General features: G+C 43.3%; 1 protein-coding gene across 1 annotated transcript in view; it reads right to left on the bottom strand.

The window, feature by feature from the left end:
- Nucleotides 1-20486: 20486 nt before the first annotated feature.
- The window catches only part of LOC127659495 (protein FAM199X), a 37723-nt gene continuing 35466 nt past the window's right edge, over nucleotides 20487-22743 (bottom strand). Inside the window, exon 7 of the mRNA XM_052149349.1 lies at nucleotides 20487-21590. Within this exon, the coding sequence (XP_052005309.1) occupies nucleotides 21417-21590 (174 nt within the window). The 3' untranslated portion in view covers nucleotides 20487-21416. The remainder of the gene's footprint in view (nucleotides 21591-22743) is intronic.

Genomic DNA, 22743 nt, shown 5'->3' with positions numbered 1-22743 from the left:
CAAGTTCCAGTAAGAAGGAAGCGGGAAGCGGGGTGGCAGTCCAGGTAAGTCAGCTTTTTAATGTTTTTTCAACTTCACAATAGGATATGCACTTTAGCTTCACAGCAAACTATACTTAAGCTTCACAACAAAATACACTTCAGCTTCGGGTGTGTATTTGTCTCTGACTCTGTCTCCCCGGCATTCTCGGCAGCCTTTTCTAGCCCGTCTCTGTGTTAACAATCACCAGGTGATGGTCCTTAACGCTTCCTCTCTCCCTAGTGACAGACACATCACCACGTCTCGCTTTACAACATATTTACACATTAGCTTCCACTGAATAGTGGGAGGCACATATACAAACTGTTGTAATTCCTACACCGTTCACCTGATTTGGATGTAAATACCCTCAAATTAAAGCTGAAAGTCTGCAGTTAAAGCACATCTTGTTTGTTTCATTTCAAATCCATTGTGGTGGTGTATAGAGCCAAAAAGATTCGAATTGTGTTGATGTCCCAATATTTATGGACCTGACTGTATCTGTGAAATGCTAATATCGGCCGACCACTAATGTGAATGTTGAAGTCACCAACAATGAAAGCTCTATCTCCTACTAGATTACAGGGAATTCAGAATATGGCCCGGGTGGTCTATATATCAGTTGCAAAGCAAAAGATTATACCGATTGTTTTATTTATTTCAGATAATGAGACATTAATCACTTTAAAATATTTAAACTAGTGTCTTGACCTCTGAGTAACACCAATAACATCACTGTAAATCACAGGGTTTCAGTCTAACTGTAATAATTTCATTTACTGTTAGTGCTTTGGATTAAAGAAATCTAATGTTTAGTAACCAAACCTTATAAGATGTTTATCTTAATATTTTCAAGTGATCTTCAATCATATTTTTTCTGAAATGTTTCTTTACCAAGGTTTTGTGTTTGGGGAACAGACACAGTCTCTATATGTTATCTAGGTGATATGGTCTCTATGTTTTGTAGTTTATGTGACCTGTGTATTTTCTCAAACCTGTCAGATTAGCCAGTCTGTCTGCCTCCTCACCTGGGCCAAGTCAGTCAGATGCTATTACTAATAAGTAGGGCTGTCAATTGATAACAAATTTTAAAAAAAGCCCCTCATATAACAATAATTCAATATATAATGATTATACATATTTATATCAATATATAATTATACATAGTTATCTGTAAATATTTAAAAATTATATATATATATATATTGTCATAGTTCCTCTGTAACCCGCACACACAAACACAAGACGAGACAGTCACAATGTCGGAGAAAACTGCTTTATTCCAACAAAGCAGGCAACAGTACAAAAACAGGGCAAATCCAGTGAAGAATGGTCAGGGTGAGCGTTAAATCGAAGCCGGGGAATCAAGATAGGGTAAAGGGGCAAATCCAGGAGAGAGTGGTCAACGAGAGCGTAGGGGGTCAAAGCCGGGGTAATCAGAATCAGTGAGACGGGACTAGAGGGAGCAAAAGGGGAGCTCGAAAGCCGGGGAATCAAGAGGAAAATGACGAGACTAGTGGGAGCAAAAGACAGGGGAACAAGGGGAGCTGGCAAGCTAAGAGGTGAACGAGAGGAGGTCAAAACTAGACGAGACTAGCGGGGGGCAAAGACACGGGAAACTAAATACAATAACCAACAACCGTGAAACGAAAGGGTAGTGATATATATAGGGGCGAGTGCAGGTGTAAACCATGACAGGTGATGAGACGAGTGCAGGTGAAACTAATGTGCAGGAGTGCAGATGACGCGAGTGCAGGTGGTCATAATGTTCTGGGGGATTGGAAACGCGTGAGAAACTCGAGGAAGGGAGATTGCCTACAAGCATGTGAGCGAGTAGGAGCAAAGTGGGCGTGAGGGCTTGAGCGAGCAAAAGGAGCGTGCGAGCTCGAGGGGGCGGAACGAGAGTGGGAGTTCGAGGGGGCGGAACGAGCGTGGAAGCTCGAGGGGGCGGAGCGAGGGAGCGGGGTTAGTGACAGTACTCCCCCCTCTAAAACGGACGGCTCCTGACGGCCGCGCTCGGTTGCGAGGAAGTGGTGCTGGACGAACCCAACAAACAAAAAACCCTGAACAGACAACCCACAAAACACACAAACAAAATTGAGGGCAGTCCAAGGGGCACAGAGGGAAATGAGACAGTCCATGGGGTCAATGGGCAGTATCAAGGCAAGGTCTGGGGGAACATAGCGGACAGGCGGGTGGTCGGGAGATCTAGGGGGCAGCCGTAGGGCAGAGACTGGGTCAGGGGGTCTGGAAGGCGACTGGAGGACAGGGACTGGGTTCGGGGGTCTGGAAGGTGACCACCGGACAGGAACAGGGTCAGGAGGCCAGGGAAGAGGCCACAGGACAGGGAGAGTGTCAGGGGGCCACCGGACAGGGTCAGGTGGCCAGGGAAGAGCCGTGAAAGGTGGTGCCATCAGAGGCGGCACAGTAGGTGGCTCTGGAGGTGGGGTTCTGGAAGGCTCTGGAGGTGGAGCCGAAGGAGGCTTTAGGGGCGAAGGCCTGAAAGGCTCTGGAGGTGGAGCCAATGACGGTGGCGCCGTGGGAGGCTCTAGAGGCGGAGGCCTGGAAGGCTCAGGAGGTGGAGCCAATGGAGGTGGCACCGTGGGAGGTCCCCGAGGCGACGACCTGGCAGGCTCTGTAGTCTCGGGGGGTAGAGCCGTAGGAGGCCCGAGAGGCGGAGCCATAGAAAGCTCTGGAGTCTTTGGAAGCAGAGCCGTGAGGGGTTTGGGAGGTGGAGTCGTGGGAGGCTCGGGAGGCGGAGCCGTAGGAGGCTCGGGAGGCGGAGCCGTAGGAGGCTCGAGAGGCGGAGCCCTAGGAAGCTCTGGAGTCTCTGGGAGTAGAGCCGTGAGAGGCTCGGGGAAAAAGGTCGTGGAAGACTCGAAAGGCTCTAGAGGTGGGGCCCTGGAAGGCTTGAGGGGGGAGCCATGAAAGACTCAAGAGACGGAGCCCCGAGAGGCTCGGGAGGAGGAGGAGCCCTGGAAGACTCGAGAGACGAAGCCCTGAGAGGCTCGGAAGGGGGTGGAGCCCTGAAAGACTCGAGAGGAGAAGCCCTGAGAGGCTTGAGGGGAGGAGCAGCCCTGAGAGATTCGAGAGGGGAAGCCCTGAGAGGCTTGAGAGGGGGAGGAGCCCTGAGAGACTCGAGAGGCGAAGCCGTGAGAGGCTTGAGGGGTGGAGCCATGAAAGACACGAGGGACGGAGCCCTGAGAGGCTCGAGGGGAGGAGGAGCCCTGAGAGACTCGAGAGGCGAAGCCGTGAGAGGCTTGAGGGGTGTAGCCATGAAAGACTCGAGGGACGGAGCCCTGAGAGGCTCGAGGTGGGGAGGAGCCCTGAGAGACTCGAGAGGCGAAGCTGTGAGAGGCTTGAGGGGTGGAGCCCTGAAAGACTTGAGAGGAGAAGCCCTGAGAGGCTTGGGAGGGGGAGCCCTGAAAGACTCGAGAGGAGAAGCCCTGAGAGGCTCGAGAGGAGGAGCCCTGGGAGGCTTGGGAGGAGGAGCCTTGGGAGGCTCGTGAGGCGGAGCCCTGGGAGGCTCGAGAGGAGGAGCCCTGGGAGGCTTGGGAGGAGGAGCCTTGAAAGACTCGAGGGACGGAGCCCTGAGAGGCTCAAGGGGAGGAGGAGCCCTGAGAGACTCGAGAGGCGAAGCCGTGAGAGGCTTGAGGGGTGGAGCCATGAAAGACTCGAGGGACGGAGCCCTGAGAGGCTTGAGGGGGGGAGGAGCCCTGAGAGACTCGAGAGGCGAAGCCGTGAGAGGCTTGAGGGGTGGAGCCCTGAAAGACTTGAGAGGAGAAGCCCTGAGAGGCTTGGGAGGGGGAGCCCTGAAAGACTCGAGAGGAGAAGCCCTGAGAGGCTCGAGAGGAGGAGCCCTGGGAGGCTTGGGAGGAGGAGCCTTGGGAGGCTCGTGAGGCGGAGCCCTGGGAGGCTCGAGAGGAGGAGCCCTGGGAGGCTTGGGAGGAGGAGCCTTGAAAGACTCGGGAGAAGAAGCCCTGAGAGGCTTGAGAGGCGGAGCTCTGGGAGGCTCGAGGGGTAGAGCTCTGGGAGGCTCGAGAGTCTTGAAAGGCAGAACCCTGGGGGGCTTGGGAGGTAGAGCTCTGGGAGGCTCGAGAGGAGGAGCCTTAGGAGGCTCGAGATGCGGAGGCCGCGAGGGCTCTGAGGGGCGAGCAGAGGCTGGCAGAGCCGTGGAAGACTCTGAGGGCGGAGCAGAACCCGGCAGAGCCGTGGAAGACTCTGGGGGCGGAGCAGAACCCGGCAGAGCCGTGGAAGACTCTGGGGGCGGAGCAGAACCCGGCAGAGCCGTGGAAGACTCTGGGGGCGGAGCAGAACCCGGCAGAGCCGTGGAAGACTCTGGGGGCGGTGCAGAACCCGGCAGAGCCGTGGAAGACTCTGGGGGCAGAGCAGAACCCGGCAGAGCCGTGGAAGACTCTGAGGGCGGAGCAGAGGTCGGCAGAGCAGTGGAAGACTCTGAGGGCGGAGCAGAGGTCGGTAGAGCTGTGGAAGACTCTGAGGGAACCTCTGCGGTCTTGAGCACAAGACGAGACTGGGGAGAAGGGGCCCTCTTCCTTCTCTTGCGTCCTCGGCCAACAGGGGACGTGGCCATGGGGACGGTCGAGGCTACAGGCGCTGGCTCGCCGACCGTGGCGGGCATGGGCGCTGGCTCGTTGGCCGTGGCGGGCATGGGCGCTGGCTCGTTGGCCGTGGCGGGCATGGGCGCTGGCTCGTTGGCCGTGGCGGGCATGGGCGCTGACTCTCTGGCCGTGTCAGGCCTCGGGACTAGGGCCGTGTCAGGCTTCGAGACTGGGGCCGTGACAGGCTTCGGGACTGGGGCCGTGACAGGCCTCGGGACTGGGGCCGTGTCAGGCCTCGGGACTGGGGCCGTGACAGGCCTCGGGACTGGGGCCGTGACAGGCCTCCGGACTGGGGCCGTGTCAGGCCTCAGGACTAGGGCCGTGTCAGGCTTCGGGACTAGGGCCATGACAGGCTTCAGGGCTAGGGCCGTGTAAGGCTTCGGGGCTAGGGCCGTGTAAGGCTTCGGGGCGCTGGCTCGTTGGCCGTGGCGGGCATGGGCGCTGACTCTCTGGCCGTGTCAGGCCTCGGTACTAGGGCCGTGTCAGGCCTCGAGACTGGGGCCGTGACAGGCTTCGGGACTGGGGCCGTGACAGGCCTCGGGACTGGGGCCGTGTCAGGCCTCGGGACTGGGGCCGTGACAGGCCTCGGGACTGGGGCCGTGACAGGCCTCCGGACTGGGGCCGTGTCAGGCCTCAGGACTAGGGCCGTGTCAGGCTTCGGGACTAGGGCCATGACAGGCTTCGGGGCTAGGGCCGTGTAAGGCTTCGGGGCTAGGGCCGTGTAAGGCTTCGGGGCTAGGGCCATGTCAGGCTTTGGGGCTAGGGCCGTGTCAGGCTTCGGGGCTAGGGCCGTGTAAGGCTTCGGGGCTAGGGCCGTGTCAGGCTTCGGGGCTAGGGCCGCGACAGGCTTCGGGACTAGGGCCGTGACAGGCTTCCGGACTAGGGCCATGACAGGCTTCAAGACGGGGGCCGTGTAAGGCTTCAAGACGGGGGCCGTGGTAGGCTTCAAGACGGGTGCCGTGGTAGGCTTCAAGACGGGGGCCGTGGTATGGAACGCTGGTTCAGTTTCTGCCTCCCCCACAGTAAACGAGGAACCAGCGTACAGTAGGGCGAGGTCAATAAACTGAGCCAGGTTGAGAGAGCAGCGACCACCAGGCATGAATGATGAGGCTGGCTCATTCAGTCCAAATTGAAAAATGTCTTTCAGAGCCACCTCATCAAAATTCACCTGGTACGGCAGGGCACAAAAATCCATAATATAAGCTTCCAAGGGTTGGCTCCCCTGGCGCAAACCCAAGAGTCGGGCCGCTGGCTCCATAATGTCAAGGACGGGGTTATGAGTTACATAACCACTGCCTTGCACGGAAAACCCTTGGTTCGCGTCCGATGAGCCATAAAACCTCTCCGGGGATGGAGAGCATACGGCGCTCGCGGATGCGTGGAAAGCATCAACGGGCTCAGGGGCAGACACAGGTGAAACAGGGTGAAAAATTTCAGACATAGAACATACCTGCTGCCCCTGGGCCGCGAGCGCTTGGTCAAGTTTCCACACCGTAGCTCCTCGCGCTGAATGTGACGTGTTCCTCTGCTCTAGTGAGCTGCGCAAATCCTCAGCGCGACGCATTGTGACTGTCTTCGGTGAGGTTGGTTGTTTTGTAACCCGCACACACAAACACAAGACAAGACAGTCACAATGTCGGAGAAAACTGCTTTATTCCAACAAAGCAGGCAACAGTACAAAAACAGGGCAAATCCAGTGAAGAATGGTCAGGGTGAGCGTTAAATCGAAGCCGGGGAATCAAGATAGGGTAAAGGGGCAAATCCAGGAGAGAGTGGGCAACGAGAGCGTAGGGGGTCAAAGCCGGGGTAATCAGAATCAGCGAGATGGGACTAGAGGGAGCAAAAGACAGGGGAACAAGGGGAGCTCGAAAGCCGGGGAATCAAGAGGAAAATGACGAGACTAGTGGGAGCAAAAGACAGGGGAGCAAGGGGAGCTGGCAAGCTAAGAGGTGAACGAGAGGAGGTCAAAACTAGACGAGACTAGCGGGGGGCAAAGACACGGGAAACTAAATACAATAACCAACAACCGTGAGACGAAAGGGTAGTGATATATATACGGGCGAGTGCAGGTTTAAACCATGACAGGTGATGAGACGAGTGCAGGTGAAACTAATGTGCAGGAGTGCAGATGACGCGAGTGCAGGTGGTCATAATGTTCTGGGGGATTGGAAACGCGTGAGAAAGTCGAGGAAGGGTGATTGCCTACGAGCATGTGAGCGAGTAGGAGCAAAGTGGGCGTGAGGGCTTGAGCGAGCAAAAGGAGCGTGCGAGCTCGAGGGGGCGGAACGAGCGTGGGAGCTCGAGGGGGCGGAACGAGCGTGGAAGCTCGAGGGGGCGGAGCGAGGGAGCGGGGTTCGTAACATCCTCCCCTGAGTGATCTACACAGAGTCCGCCATTTTTTCCAGCACTTGAGCAGATACAGTGAGAAGAATAATGTCTCAGCATCGAAAGCATCATAAGTGTTCTGTTGTTGGCTGTAAAAGTGTACATAAGAGTCTTCATGTACTCCCGGCATCAGAGCCACTGAAGACGCAGTGGACAAGTTTTGTTTTTGAAGGAAATGTGCCCCAACTGTTCATGTTCCAGCTTTATATCCTGAAGTTGTAAGTATCGCACTTTATATTTTGTGAATGTTTGCATATCGCCTTTCCGAATGTGCTTGTTAGCTGATTCAATGGTTAATGCAGCTAAAGTTACCATTGTCTCTGTTTGAATTCACAGAGACCAGAGCTATATCCTTATTTTTTTACTTACTGTCTGTATAAAGGTGCATAACCGCACCTTTATTATGCACAATACTGTAAGGTGATTGTCTTTTTGAAAACTATGTACGTTTTCTGTGAACGTAAGAGAGTTGTACTAAAAGTGGAATGTTTACTTGCAAAGGCCAGCTCATCTGCACAACATATCAGTACCACGAGGGATGTTGGTTGCCAGACTGACTCACCACAGCTGTGTAGTGTCAATTAACCATTCAGAAACGTTGTGATTCATTCTCACAGTTGTGACTTCTGCCGGAGTATCTCCTTCATCAGTGCCCGACTCTGGTTCATACATATATGGCCGGTATTTAAGCTGTCAGTCATATTGGTTCTGATTTGTTGTTGCTGTAGTGACCGTCATCGGCGAGCCTCTTCTTTTTAAATAAATGTTTTTTGGCAGTTTCTGTGAAAATAAATATTAGATAGCAATACTTTGTACATTTTTAACTATCAATAACTTTGCCAATTTTGTCACTTGTCAAAAATCCGCCTTAAGTAATGTGAGGCAGAGAGCAGACTTTTTTTACACTGTTCACCAGCTGTAAAGACACAGCCCTCTTCCGGAAAGGGGTCAGGGAGCAGCAGCTCATTTGCTTTTAAAGAGACACACACGAAAACCGCATGTTTTTGATTCCACCCAAAAAGCGACATTTACAACATGGTATAATAAATGATCTGTGGGGTATTTTGAGTAGAAACTTCACAGACACGTTCTGGGAACACCTGAGACTTGTATTACATCCTGTAAAAAGGGGCGTAATAGGTCTCCTTTAAGAACACTTCTGCAAGCAGTATTTGTTTTTTGAGTTTCTCAACTTTATGCACTACATACAGGTATTGTTATGCTTGTGGGAAGGCAGGAGAAGGCAGACGGGAGGTTTGGATCTAACTGCGGTTTATTGCGACAATAATCAGACAAACACAGGAACAAATGAAAGGTCCACAATGGGAAAATGAAACTAAAAACACGAAAGAACATCCACGAAGGGCAAGGTAATCCACAAACGAACATTCAGGAGAAAACATGAACAGGCATGAACAAACATCAGGAAACACTAGAAAACATTATCAACATTCAACATACAACGATCGACAGTGACTAAACAAAGAACCAGGGTTTAAATACACAGACACAATGAAGACTGAACGAGACACAGGTGAGAACAATGATGAGTGCAGGCAGTGAGGGAGGCTGGGAATTGTGGGAATTGTAGTTTTTAGACAAGGACAGTGAAACACGGGGCGGACAACTATGAAAACGTGACATGGAGCGTGATCAGTGACGAGTGAAACAGAAAACACGGGGCAGACAAAACGGGTTCGTGACAGGTATAGTATGTAAAGAAATGCAAAGAAACTCAATAATACCTTTTAATGTGCAGCTCAATAAAACCATCTTATAATATCTTAATATGTATTGTATGTATAATATATTGACTCATAATATATAAACTCATTTAATACATTTTAATACACCTGTAGAGTGTGCTTTAATTTGAAGTGAGAGATACAGGGGGAGTGAATTTATTGCATCAGAGAGGTCACTTTACTCACAGCTGATTAGTTCAGCATCTGTTTGCGAACTATAACCCAGTTACTGACCCACCTCCTTAAGCCCGAAAAAACAGAGTTTGCTCAAGAGAAACGCAGACTTACTGTACCTGGGTAGCTACTGAAATCAGCTTTGTGCAACGGGCCACTGGGATTTTGTTAGTCAGTGGATAAATATATGGACCAGCACATATTAGCCAGAAAGACTGATTGGTCTGAAGTTTTTGCCTCTTGTACAAGGAGATCTGGGTTCAAATCCACTCTGAGATCACTTTTTAATTTAATAAAAAAAGATTTACTATTGTTTATTGTTATTTACACAGAAACCAGTGGCCCATTGCACGAAGCTAGTTGAACAAACGCAGAGTTCCAGAGTAAGTTTCAAGTTGACAAAACAAGATAGATACAAACAGGTTTAGATCAGGTTCAACAATCTCAAGAATCTTGGTACAAACGTTTTCCATCAACTCAGAGTTTGATCCCGAGTTAATGCTTAAACCTGAAGCTTGTGCACATGAATTAGTGACGTTTGCCATGAACAGTTAATGGGTGAAGTTTGGAGAGAGTCATGTGATTTACTTCTCACGAGACATTCAGTTTGATTTCTCAACTAAAGATCATTATGAAAATATAAAGAATTTAAACATTTACATGCATGAAGAACACTGCTGCTGCTGCAAAGGGAAAAACAGAATATTATGTTTAATGTAACTGATATAGGTTCACAACAAGACACTTACTTAGCAAAAAAAAAGAAGAAACTATACATTTATCTAAAATGAAAAGCTTTTATATAAACTTAAAATTAAAAGGCTAATATAATTTAAGTGCAAGCAATGTCACAAAGTATCATAAAATATCACAAAGATGTTATAGTCTAAAATATAATTTTACCAGTGTACCTTGTGAACACTTCTACAAGCAGTAGAATGTTCTCAGCATTCCCCATACAGGTACAGTATGTATAGAAATACAAAGAAACATAATAATACATTTTAATATGCTGCTCAAAAGATAAAATGTTCCCCGATCTTTCAAATAAACCATCTCATAATATCTTAATATGTATATATAAAATAGTAATATCTAAATACATTAAATACTGTATATACATTTGGAGTGAGAGATAAAGAGGAGTGACTTTATTGCATCAGAGATGTCAATTTACTCACAGCTTACCTTAACTCAGTCTTACCCGAGACCTGTACCATGAAGCTCACTGAACAAACTCAGAGAAGTATACGAAATCTAGAAGTAGTCTTAAATTCTTAAGTAGACAAAAAGGATTGGAGGACTAGAATTCCCAAATTATTATAAAGCTGCCCAAATTCAAATCTAAAGTGAAATGGAGGAAGATAGTTTACAGAATTAGTATATCCCTGTTACACAAACAAAGCAACATATTTAAGTCAATAGATAATATTTGTATTAATAGTACTTTTAGAATTTGGATAGAAAAAATTAAAATAGTAAAATTAAGAAATATATAGTTAATTTACAAGAAATTGCTAAAGACCCCAATTTCATGCCAAATAGATTAGATAATACATTCTCACAATACAAGTTTTGGGCAGATAGAGGTCTGAAAAGATATCACCAACTGTTCACTGATAAAGGAATGATCCAATTTCAAACCAAGCAAAAAAGAATGGGCTTCCAAATTCACAATTCTTTTTATTATTTACAGGTAAGAAGATATTTATTAACAGATTTTAAAGTAAAAGAAATAAAAAGGAAATATATCCATTAATAAATTATATAATTGATGCATACAATACAACTAATCCAATAAAAATACACTTGAATTAGATATACAGGACACTCTGAATACAATTACATGTAGGTGGGAGGATGAATTAAAAATAAGAATTGGTTATCAAGGCTGGGAAGAAATACCATATAATACATTCCATACTACTCAATCTAGTGATTGGAGCGGTCAGGTGGCACAGCTGCTTTTTCCAAGTTGTGCACAATGGGAAATTACATTCTGATGACACAGCTTAATGCTTATTGGCTTAAAAAAACGTGATGTTTCCTTATCTTCAAAAATGGTTGTTTTTTATTTATAATATAATTTTTGTGTGTATAAATTGCAAATATTCCCAACACTCTGACTGTGTAATCTTTGAATATGATTTTATTATATTTCTGAAACATCTAAAATATGTGTCTTTAAAAACACATCTCATTTGCGGAATTAAATAACCGGTAGATTTAATGTCTTTTCTTCATATTTATTTTCATTTTAAAGCAACAGAAATGAAATTATATCCACTTTCTTAGCAACAGCGCATGAACATTAATCCACAATCTATATGCCTTTGATCTCATAGAGGCTAATCCACTATGAGATGTGAGAAATGTCCGACTTGACAGCACGTATATCACTCATCCCATGACTGCAGCCACATACTCTCATCTATTTTCAAGGCGAAGGGTTTGGCATCTCGAACAAGCCTAACCGTACGTTCACACCAGAGGCGGCGAGAGCGTCAAATCGACCGGAAGTCATTCTTTTTCAATGACAGCCAGCGTCTCTCTGTGGCGAGAAGCGGCGTGGCGAGTCTTGGGCGGCGTGGGCGTCAGATGGAAGTTCAAGTGCAGTCAACATTATGGTAATGAGCTGTGACGCGGTTCGGCGGCAACCAATTGGAATATAGAAGTGCTCCGCTCTAGCGATGTCGAGAACACAACCGTGTAAACATTGGTTCCCACCAAACATTCGTTCCGAAGATAAAATGTAGAAACGAATTATTGCCGTGACGGGTTTCCCTGTAATATATGACCAAGACCACAGTTGTTATTACAAATGTATTTTATTTTGATAACAAACAACTATAATTTTAATTACTTTTGCCATCGATCGATTTCTTATTTTCACATTTTAAAGAGTTCATGAGGATATACGCTACTTGTGATCGGTAGGCAAAAAGTAAATGGTCGACATGTCTGGATGTTTAAATTGCGGCCCCTTTAAATATAGTTCACAAAACAAAGCATTCTGAACAAACGTTGCCGCTTATTTCAACTACGTCAGAGCGTCCACGAGCGTCCTTGAGCGTCGAAGGCAGGGCTGCCAGAGCGAATTTTGACGCTCTCGCCGCTTCTGGTGTGAACGTACAGTAATACTGTGGATTGGGAGAGAAAATGACAGGTATACTGATAATCAAAAACCCGCATGTTCAGCTTCTCCATAGAAACGTTGATTATGCTCAACAAGTGACACCTGAACACACACACACACACAGAACAAACTTGACCGTTACATAATGACGGAGATTTTTTTTTTTTACGTAACCCCTGGACCCACCTATATCTGTCATGAGCCGCAATACGTAAATCATAATGTTACTGTTTTACTGCAGGATTAACGTGTTGCTTAAAATAGTGCAAGCAAAAACAAGACATTATTAGTCCTGTGGCTCCCTCTGGTGGACAAATAGTAAAAATACATGGCTTTCTCCACATTTCTAATTATTTGTCTCAGGGAAGCAAGGAGCCTTTTGAGTATCACCTTGGTAACTGCCTAGCAACCAGATGGTGTCACCCTATCAACCAAGTAACAAATCAAATATCTCTGCACCAGAACATCGTAGAGATTTCTGGCTTGTTCATTTGACTCAGGGTAGCAAGGAGCCTTTTTGAATATCACCTTGGTAACTGCCTAGCAGTTGGGTTACCCTAGCAACCAAGTAAAACTTTTGGGCCATAACTCTTAAATGATTTTGCTACAAAAGATATGTATTCAACCAATGGAGATGAATGTATAAATTTTATGTTTCCTTTATGTGCGTTTTACAGCTTCAAAAGGTACACAATTTTCAGCAAATTTAGATTAGGGAGGATCTATTCTTTCAATTTGTATTATTTGGCATCCTCTGGACCATTTCTGTCAATTCTGATTATATAGTTTATTTCTTCACATGTGCTTGGACCCCAATGATTGCCGCTTGAGGCTATATTTTAAAAAAGCAGTTGTAAAATTAGCTATTTCTTCTGTTATAGCTCTAGCTAAATTGCTGTCATTTTTCAAGTGACCTCATAATATTCCCTTTTCAGTGTTTTTTTAAGTTTTGCCAAGTTTTACAATTGTGCTCACAAGATAAAAGGCCAAATATGTTATGGGCCGCAGCCCAAAACATATTTGATAATATCTTCAGAACGATTTGAAATATCAATATGCTTTTGATAACTTTTTGTCTGGAGGCTCTTTAGATGAAGTATACCATGTTTTGTGCGAATTGCAAAAACAGCCTAGGATGAGTTTGAAAAAGTATGTTTTTAAAAAAAATATTTCTGCTAAAAAAGTTTCTTGCGGGAATGAAAATCTATGTAACCATATCACTGAGGGCACTGGTGGACTCAGAGGAGCTACACATTTGTATTGTAGCCTATACGGTTTTGGTTTTATGAGCATAAATGTGAATTAGCTAATTATACTGCCATCGTGTGGCCGATTGTCACAAAATTGTATATGCGGCTTTGAGTTGACAGCTTGTATATATTAATTTCCATAACCCTCGGCCATTCCCAATATGAGTTATGAGGTGCTGAAATTTTATTGGCCGTTTTTTTTTTATTTGTTTAATTTATTTTTTAAGAATATGTTAGCATTTGAACCAAAGATGATGCATATTTATTTTGAACTTTTTTGCTCAAACGGCTGCAAAGTTATGACAGTTTGTCTGTAGTAGCGCCCCCTCGGGGCGGAGTTGTAAAAAAAAAATGCTAACATCTTCTAAACATCCTATTGACTACGAATAACATTTTGTGTTGTGTAGATATTGATCAATTACTAAAATGTTAAATTGAAGGAATTGTATTGTGAATGTGGCGGGGTAATTGGTAACTCCACCTCTCCTACCTGATGATTAATCAGTCAGCCAGCGTTGTTCATTCTCCCCAATGGCTTATTAGTGTTGTGGAGAGAGTATATATAGATTGCGTCCTTCCAGCAGGAATGGTTGGGAAGGGTGGTTGAGCACGACTGCTCCGTGAATGGATCAGAGGTAGGTGGCTGGAATAATATGGATTATGATGGAGAAGATGAAGAAAGGGAAGAAAGTAGGGGACGGATGAGTGACAAAAGAACCAAAGGGAATAAAAGAGTCAGGAATGAGAAAGATAATGATACAGAAAGTGAAGTAGAGGGGCAAGGTATGGTTCAAAAAGAAAGAGAGGAAAAGTATGTAGTCATAATAAGATTTAATGAAAAGAATCAGGGGAGTATGAAGAAAGTTAGCCCACTAGTGCTAACATCAACTCTGGCAAACAAGATAGGGGATATCGAATATGCAAAGGTTCTAAATGATGGCAATTTATTGGTGAGATGTGCTGATGCAGTGCAAATGGAAAAAGCGCTAAAAGTTAAAGAGATAGGAAAATGCAAGGTGGAAAATACGGGAAGGGTAGGAACTCGGATGGGAGGTGGAAACATAGGAGTGATAACGGGGTGCCAATAAGTATTAGCATGGAAGAATTAAAAAGGAATATTAAAGGAGGGAAAGTACTTAATGTACAAAGATTGAAATCAGCAAAGGAAGGAGTGATGAGAGATAGTGAATCGGTGTCAGTAGAATTTGAAGGAGAACATGTTCCAAAGAAAGTATTCTTGGGTTTTATGAGTTATCCAGTCAGGATGTTTGTACCAAAGCCGATGAGGTGCTTTAACTGCCAGAGATTTGGGCACACAGCAAAGAATTGTAATAGGCAGAGAAGGTGTGCTAGATGTGGAGGAGACCATGAATATGGGAAGTGTGCTACAGGGATTCCACCAAAATGTTGCAGTTGTGGAGGTGCCCACAATGTGGCATATGGAGGGTGTGAAATTATGAGACGGGAGACTAATATTCAAAAGATAATAGTGGGAAAAGGATATCCTATGCTGAAGCTGTAAGAGTGTCAAAAGAGAGGGTAGATGTAATGAGAGAGCCAGAAGTTGTGGAAGAACAAGTACAATATCAAAGAACCAATGAAAGAATGTATGTGGGAAAAAGAGATCTAGTTACATTCATAGCAGGGGTGATTAATAGCACTGCAGAAGTTAAATCAAAAAATGAAAAAATCCAGTTGATAGTTAAAGCTGCAGTTAATCATTTAGGACTGGTAGGACTGACGTGGGAAGAAGTAAGAGAGAACCTTACTATTCAGTCAAGTCAAGAAGCGTCATGGGTTGGTAAATCATTTTAATGGTAATTCTTTTACAACGGAATGCTAGAAGCTTAATGGCGAATGGTCAAGAATTTAAGCATTTCATAAATGAATTGGAAGAGAAACCAGATGTGATGTGTATACAGGAAACTTGGCTGAAACCAAGTCTTGATTTTGTAATTCATGGATACACTGTGATTAGGAAAGATATGATTGATGGAGGAGGAGGTGGGTGTGCAACATTTATAAAGCTTGGATTGACTTATAGGTTAATAGAAATGGGAGATGAGCAGGAATATATAGCGGTGGAGGTGTGGGAAAGAGGGAGGGATAAGTGTTATTAACTACTATAACCCATGTAAAAGGTTGATGATTGATAATTTATTAAGTACTCAAGGTCAGGATAGACAAAAAGTAATTTGGTGTGCAGACTTTAATGCTCATAGCCCTGTGTGGGGGAGGACAAACAGATGCAAATGGTAAGATAATTGAAGAATTGATGGATGAAAGAGAATTGGTCAGTCTGAATGATGGAAGGGGAACTAGGGTAAATTTAGTAACAGGAATGGAATCTGCATTAGACTTAACATTAGTGTCTAACACTTTGGCTGGAAATACTAGATGGGAGGTATGGCAAACAACTACACTGGGTAGTGATCACTACCCAGTTTTATGCAGAGTAGGTGGGAGGGAAGAAATAAGGGTAGAAGAAAGGATCCCAAAGTGGATATTTGGGAAAGCAGACTGGGATCAATTCAAGAGGATGAGTGAAGAAATAATGACTAGGATTGAAACAGCAGGAAGTATAGAGGAGATAAGTAACCAAGTTACGTCAGCAATCATAATGGCAGCGGTAGAAGCTATTCCTAAGGGGAAAAACAGAGGTAATCGGAAATTGGTGCCTTGGTGGAATGAAGAGTGTCAAAAGGCAGTGAGGAAAAGAAATAAAGCGTTTAAACTAGTAAAGAGGGATCACAATATGCAGTCATTAATTCAGTATAAAAAAGCGCAGGCAGAAGTGAGAAGAACTATTCGGCAGGCAAAGAGGGCAAGTTGGAGTAAATTTTGTGATGAAATTGGAAGGTCAACACCGGTGGGTAAGGTATGGTCTATGATAAAGAGGATGGGTGGAGATAGGAGACAGTGGGAGTACCCAGTATTGACATTAGAGGAGGAGATAGGTGTCACCAATCTGGAAAAGGCAGAAATAATGGCAAAGTCGTTTACAAAGATACACAGTTCAGAAAATTTATCAGAAGAAGAGAGAAGGAGAAGGTCAGTAACTTTAAATCAAAATATGCATGCGTTAAATAGGAAGGAAGAGAATGGTAGTGTCATTGATGAGCCTTTTCTCTGGCGGAATTGGTTAGAGCGATTAAAAGAGCAAAGCCTACTTCTCCAGGAAAGGATCAGGTGTGTTATGTAATGTTAAAACATCTTGGTGAAAGATCACTATTTAAGTTACTGGAACTTTTTAACAAGATATGGAAGGAGGGAAAACTGCCAGTTGCATGGAAAGAAGCAGTAGTGATTCCAATTAGGAAACCTGGCAAAGATCCAAGTAAACCCATAAGTTATAGACCAATTGCCTTAACATCTAACTTGTGTAAGATAATGGAGAGGATGATAACAGAGAGATTGTCGTATGAAATGGAGAAAAGAGGATTACTGGTAAGTTATCAGAGTGGTTTTAGGAAGGGAAGGAACACAATGGATTCAGTAGTGAGATTAGAGACTGAAATAAGAAGGGCACAAGCAATTAAAGAGACTGTAGTTGCAGTATTCTTTGATATTGAAAAGGCTTATGATATGTTGTGGAAGGAGGGGCTATTAATCAAGTTAGATAAAATAGGTATAGGTGGGAATTTGTTTAACTGGATAAAAGATTTTCTGTTTGGTAGGAAAATTCAAGTGAGAATAGGGGCAGAAGTGTCAAGTCAATATGAGGTTGGGAATGGGACTCCTCAAGGAAGTGTGATAAGTCCTTTGTTATTTATTATAATGATAAATGATGTCTTTGCAAATGTTTCAGAAGACATTGGAACATCATTGTTTGCAGATGATGGGGCTATGTGGAAAAGAGGAAGGAATATAGAGTACACAATTAGGAAGGTACAGAAAGCAATTGATAAAGTGGTAGAATGGGCTTATGACTGGGGATTTAGGTTCTCAATAGAAAAGACTCAGACAGTCTTTTTTACCAGGAAAAGAATTCAGGAAGAAGTTAAGCTAATGATGTATGGGAGAGAGTTGGAGAGGGTACGTTCCATTAAGTTTTTGGGAGTGATTTTAGATGCAAGGTTGACGTTTGCAGAACATATAAAGAAAATGGAAGACAAGTGCAAAAAAGTAATTAATGTGATGAGATGTTTGACAGGAAGAGAGTGGGGAGCCAGTCGGTCATCGCTTAAGAGTATGTATGTGGCTCTGATAAGATCAGTGTTGGGTTATGGTAGTATAGTGGTTGGGTCTGCAGCTAAGTCTCTTTTAATGAGGCTGGAGGTTATTCAGAATCAGGCTTTAAGAATCTGCTGTGGTGCTTTTAAAATGTCTTCAGTACCTGCCATACTAGTGGAAATGGGAGAACTGCCACTGGAATTAAGAAGGAATCAATTGATGGCAAATTACTGGGCTGGATTGCAGGGCCATAATGACTCGCATCCCACGAAAGCAGTATTGCAGGATTGCTGGGAAAATGGAAGAAAGTTAAAGGAAAACTTTGGTCGGATAGGAAATAATGTAGCAAAAGAGTTAGAAGTATTTAATCTTAGAATAAGCCCTACGGTAGTTTTTCCAGAGATTGCCCCTTGGAAGATGACATGGCCTGAAGTAGACTGGTATGTGCTTGAGGAAAAAAGGAAGGGAAAGGAAGAAGTTAATCTGAAAATTATATTTAATATCAGAGTAGGTGGAAACTATAATGAATTTATGCAGATTTATACGGATGGTGCAAAAAAACCAGAGACGGAAGAAACAGGTTTTGGGGTGGCAATTCCAGGGAAAGAAGTAGAAATGAGTATAAAAACATCTAATAATTTAGGGGTATATTCTGTAGAGATGTTGGCAATTTTAAGTGCTTTGCAATGGGTGGAAAAGGTAAGACAGGAAAAGGTTTTAATATGCTCTGATTCTTTATCAGTCTTGGCAAGTTTAAGGTCATTCCATTCAAAAGCTCGGCAAGATATCCTGTATGAAGTACTTCAATTAAACACAAGATTAAGTCATATGGGATGTCAGGTTAAATTTATGTGGGTTCCAGCACATGTTGGTATTACAGGTAATGAGATGGCAGATAGGCTGGCTAAAAGGGCGCTAACAAAAGGGAATGTAGAAATGCAGGTTAATATTAGTAAAGCAGAGGTTAAAAGCATAATTTGGGAGAAAATAAATAAAAAGTGGCAAGAGAGGTGGGATAGAGAGAAGAAACGGAGGCACTTATACCAAATTCAGAGAAATGTAAAAGAGGATAGGGTGGGAAGTGGGAATAGGAGAGAAGAGGCTGTGATGACGAGGTTAAGGTTGGGACACTGTTCGCTGAACAAAACACTAAAGATGATAGGGAAGCACCAGACAGGGTTGTGTGAGGGATGTCAAGAAGAGGAGACAGTGGAGCACATAATTATGAGGTGTAGGAGATATGAAATGCAGAGGCAGGTGATGAAGAATACGTTGAGGCAGATTGGGGTGCAAGAGATTACATTAAAAGGGTTATTAAGAGCAGTAAATGGGACACAGAATAGAATATTGATGACTTTTTTAAGGGAGGCGGGAGTTTTCAATAGGATTTAATTGATAAATAAAGTTTGTTGTTTGTGTGAGTGTTTATTTGAAGGGAATTAAGGTTATGTAAGTGTAGGAAAGAGAATGGACAATGATGTTTTGTAGTTATAGTATCTGATCCACACTCCGGAGCAGAGGGGGCGGTAATGCACCAAAAAGCTGGATGCCAACCGCCGTTAAATTGGAAAGAAGAAGAAGAAGAAGAAGCAGGAATGGTCATTGAGTGTTCTGCCCTTTTTCTTGGCTGTTTCACGTCATTGTCAGAGAGTGGGGTTTGGAGTGTTTTCTGGCCGTTGGCGGGTTTGATCACTGCCCATCCACAGTACGTAGTTATGATCTGTTCGGCGTTGCTCTGTGTTTGCTGTTTCCTCGCGCTCCTGTGCGCATTTATGACCTGTTCGGCATTGATCTGTGTTTGCTATTTTCTCACGCTCCTGGCGTCTTGAGTGCGTTCTTTCTCGAGGGTCCCATTGCCAGGGTTGCAGGGAACTCGCTGTCTTCAAGACGCTGCTGTTTTGCTTTCTTCTGTTTTGTTGTACTGTTTAATTTTGTGTTTTGTTAATTTGGGTAAATTTAGAACACTTCTCTACTGCCAGTGTGTGAACTAAAGGGCAGCTTTGTGATCCGCTTTGGACTCGCTGGAAGTCAATGTAGCCCTACTGTTTGGCTCCTGCGTTACTGTTACAACCCATGCGGTTTGAATTAGTGTTTGAGTGCTTTTTGATTTCATATTTTGTTTATGTATGTTCATAATGCTCATTGAGTAATGCTGCGTTTTTGTATAAATCATGATTTTTCTTTAGGATTTTTTGTTGTTAATTGTGAGTGATACTTGATTCATTTTCTGTCTGTGTTTTATTCAAAGGAGCTGAGGCATGGAGAACAGGGGGTTGGACTGCTGGTGGCTGTGTTTCCTTTTCCCTTTTGTTCTGTGAATCACCATTGATTTAGCGTGCGTGCACGTGTGTGAGTGGGATTTTGTTTTAATTTTTGTGTGTGTGTGTCATCACTGTTTTACTATTTACTGCCTGTGTTGTGCCCCTTGCATAGGGCAGATGATGTTTTGGAATCTTGTGCAATAAACAATAACTTTGTACACCTGTGTGTCCTGCCGTTTATGGGACTTGCCTGCCCTGATTATTGGTTTTCGCATAGAGAATTACCAGGGTGGAAGCCCATGGTGGTGTAATCGTTAGTTTAACCTTGGGAGTGTGAATTCCTTGTACTCCCCTCTGGCACATTAATATCTTTGGAATGATTGTATGTATCAAAATAATTTTGATACATTTGTATCAGGGGGGGGTCTGTAGATGTATACCTAATTTCATGTCAATCGGACTAACGGTGTAGGAGGAGATGGGGAAAAAGTCGGTTTTTAAAAGGACATTTTGTGTTGCGCTAACTCTGCTGCACAGCATATACCTTTTAAAGCTCCTTGTTGACTCATACAGGAAAACACCATCGTCATGAGCATCCAGCTCTCGGTTTGTAGCAGATGACAGCTAACAGATCGCAAATACATTGCAACTTAAGGCACATACAGAGTACGTACATAATTAAATAGCAGGATTTTGTAGTTTATTAATCACTTGAGTCATGTAGCGACCTGCTATTTTGGACTGAAAAACTACCGTCATCACACAGAAACATTTAAAAATTAAAGCTCTGTCAAAATAAAAGCTCAATTTAAATGAAAAATAATAATGACAAATATCACTAATGTACAGTTATGTACTCACTTTATTATTACTATTAATAATAAATTAATGGTAATTGTATATTTAACCAATATCTCACATCTGTGATGCTCTGTTATGCAGAAATTTACTTGACAAAACAGAACTCCAATGCTGTATTTTGGATTGTGCTGCGAGGTTCTGTATGCAAGTACTTCATTTGTTGAAAATTAATTGTTATATTGTCATTTGATTAAAGTTTTAATTCATTTATTTAAACACCATTTTGAAGATAAAATTTAAATAATCTGTTTATGGATTTCAGAAAAAAAAGAAAACTGGTATCAGAAATAAAGTTTCGGTACTTGTTAATAAAAAAATGGTATCGGAACATCCCTACTAATATACCACATCTTAACACCAGTGTCATTATACCTATGCCTGGCAGAAAATGAGAATCTACCACTGCAGATGATTAAGACATATACACAAGCTTTTCATATACACCACACCTGTCACACTGAATCAAGTTTGTTCTCTTACAATGGGCTGTATTCCCCAGAGTCACGTGATGACATGGCCAAACAATCAGACCATCCCTACTTACAAGACACCTATTTTTTCATCAATCCTACATTCTCAATCATATGAACAATTATATGTTTGGTCAGACTGCATTTTGCCCTGATATTTTCAGTCAGACAGTTACTACGGCTGTTGAGAGACTTTGCTTGGTCAATACAACTAAAGATGTGTGTTTGTAATGTTTAGCTGCTGATGGCAGAGAGATGTGTAGAGACAAGTGATTGATGCTGTATGGAAGAGGCTTATAAAGAACACAGAATCATTCACTATCGTCACATCAACACATCAACATCATCCCAATGGTCTTCTTCCTCTGTAACTTTGAGTGACAGCACTTCTTCATTGAGAAAGAGACCGCTCAATCGCTCTTTACGTGCTTGTCTCTGCTCTTTCAGCTGTCGCTTACGTAACACCTTTTGCTGCATCTTCCTCTGCTTGGATCGTTTCTGCAAAAACATGAAGATAGAACAGAACAGCCGTCATAATTTGTTAACAATATCAAGATATTGAGGATTGGTAATGAATATGAGAGTACCAACACAATAGTGCTAGGTGATATGGCTACAAAAACTATATCTCAATATTGTTCAGCCAACTGACGATATTCAATTTATAGCTTGTTAATGAAAGTATTTGCTCTGAAATAGCTTAACAGTGATTTGTTTTTCTTTTCAGAGTAAATATAATTTCAACTAAACACAAGGAAGAATTACATTTAATTGTTTTCATTTATATGCACCCAAATACCATAATACATTAAAAAATATATATATATATTTACCTAAATATATTTTTACTAAAAACTTTTTGTGAAATAACTTCCCACATTTATTTTTTTGGAACCCAGTTGAATATGATATAATACTGAATTATTATTCTGGGACCAAGGTTCATTATAATAATATGATACTGAATAATTATTCCTATTGGATTGGTGCATTAGATGGCGCATTAGATGGTGTGAATGACTTTACTGTTGCTTTGAGGGGAGACTTCCAGAGAAGACTTGTTAGAGACTTGACTGAAACCAGCATGAGTGTGTTTACAAGTAAAGAATAAGAGGAGAGTGGTCTATCAGTGAGATAACCTTCTCTTTACATCGTTGCATGCCTCTGCCAGCAGCAACGAGATGATCAGTATGAAGTAAATAGTGTTAAAATTGTGTGTTACTCTTTACAATAAGATTCTATAAGTGAACATTACAAAATGCAACAGCTAGCATAAAATTATTATAAATTATTATTATAAAATTATAACAATGAACAATACTATTACCGCATTTATTAATCTTGGTTAATGTTCATTTCTATTTACACTGGCGGCCAAAAGTTTGGAATAATGTACAGATTTTGCTCTTATGGGAAGAAATTGGTACTTTTATTCACCAAAGTGCCATTCAACTGATCACAATGTAGAGTCGGGACATTAATAATGTGAAAAATTACAATTTGAAAAAAAATTTTTTAAACTTAAACTACTTCAAAGAGTTCTCATGAAACAATCCTCATCAATGCAGCATATGATCCCACAAACTTCAGTGTCTTGTCATAGTATGAATAAAACAATTGTTTTCATGGGTGAGACCCATAACCTTATAAA

Source organism: Xyrauchen texanus, chromosome 19 (assembly GCF_025860055.1).
Source record: "Xyrauchen texanus isolate HMW12.3.18 chromosome 19, RBS_HiC_50CHRs, whole genome shotgun sequence".
In the NCBI taxonomy this organism is placed as follows: Eukaryota; Metazoa; Chordata; class Actinopteri; order Cypriniformes; family Catostomidae; genus Xyrauchen; species Xyrauchen texanus.
The sequence above is the reverse complement of the archived record's forward strand: the minus strand, read 5'-3'. Positions and strand labels throughout refer to the sequence as shown.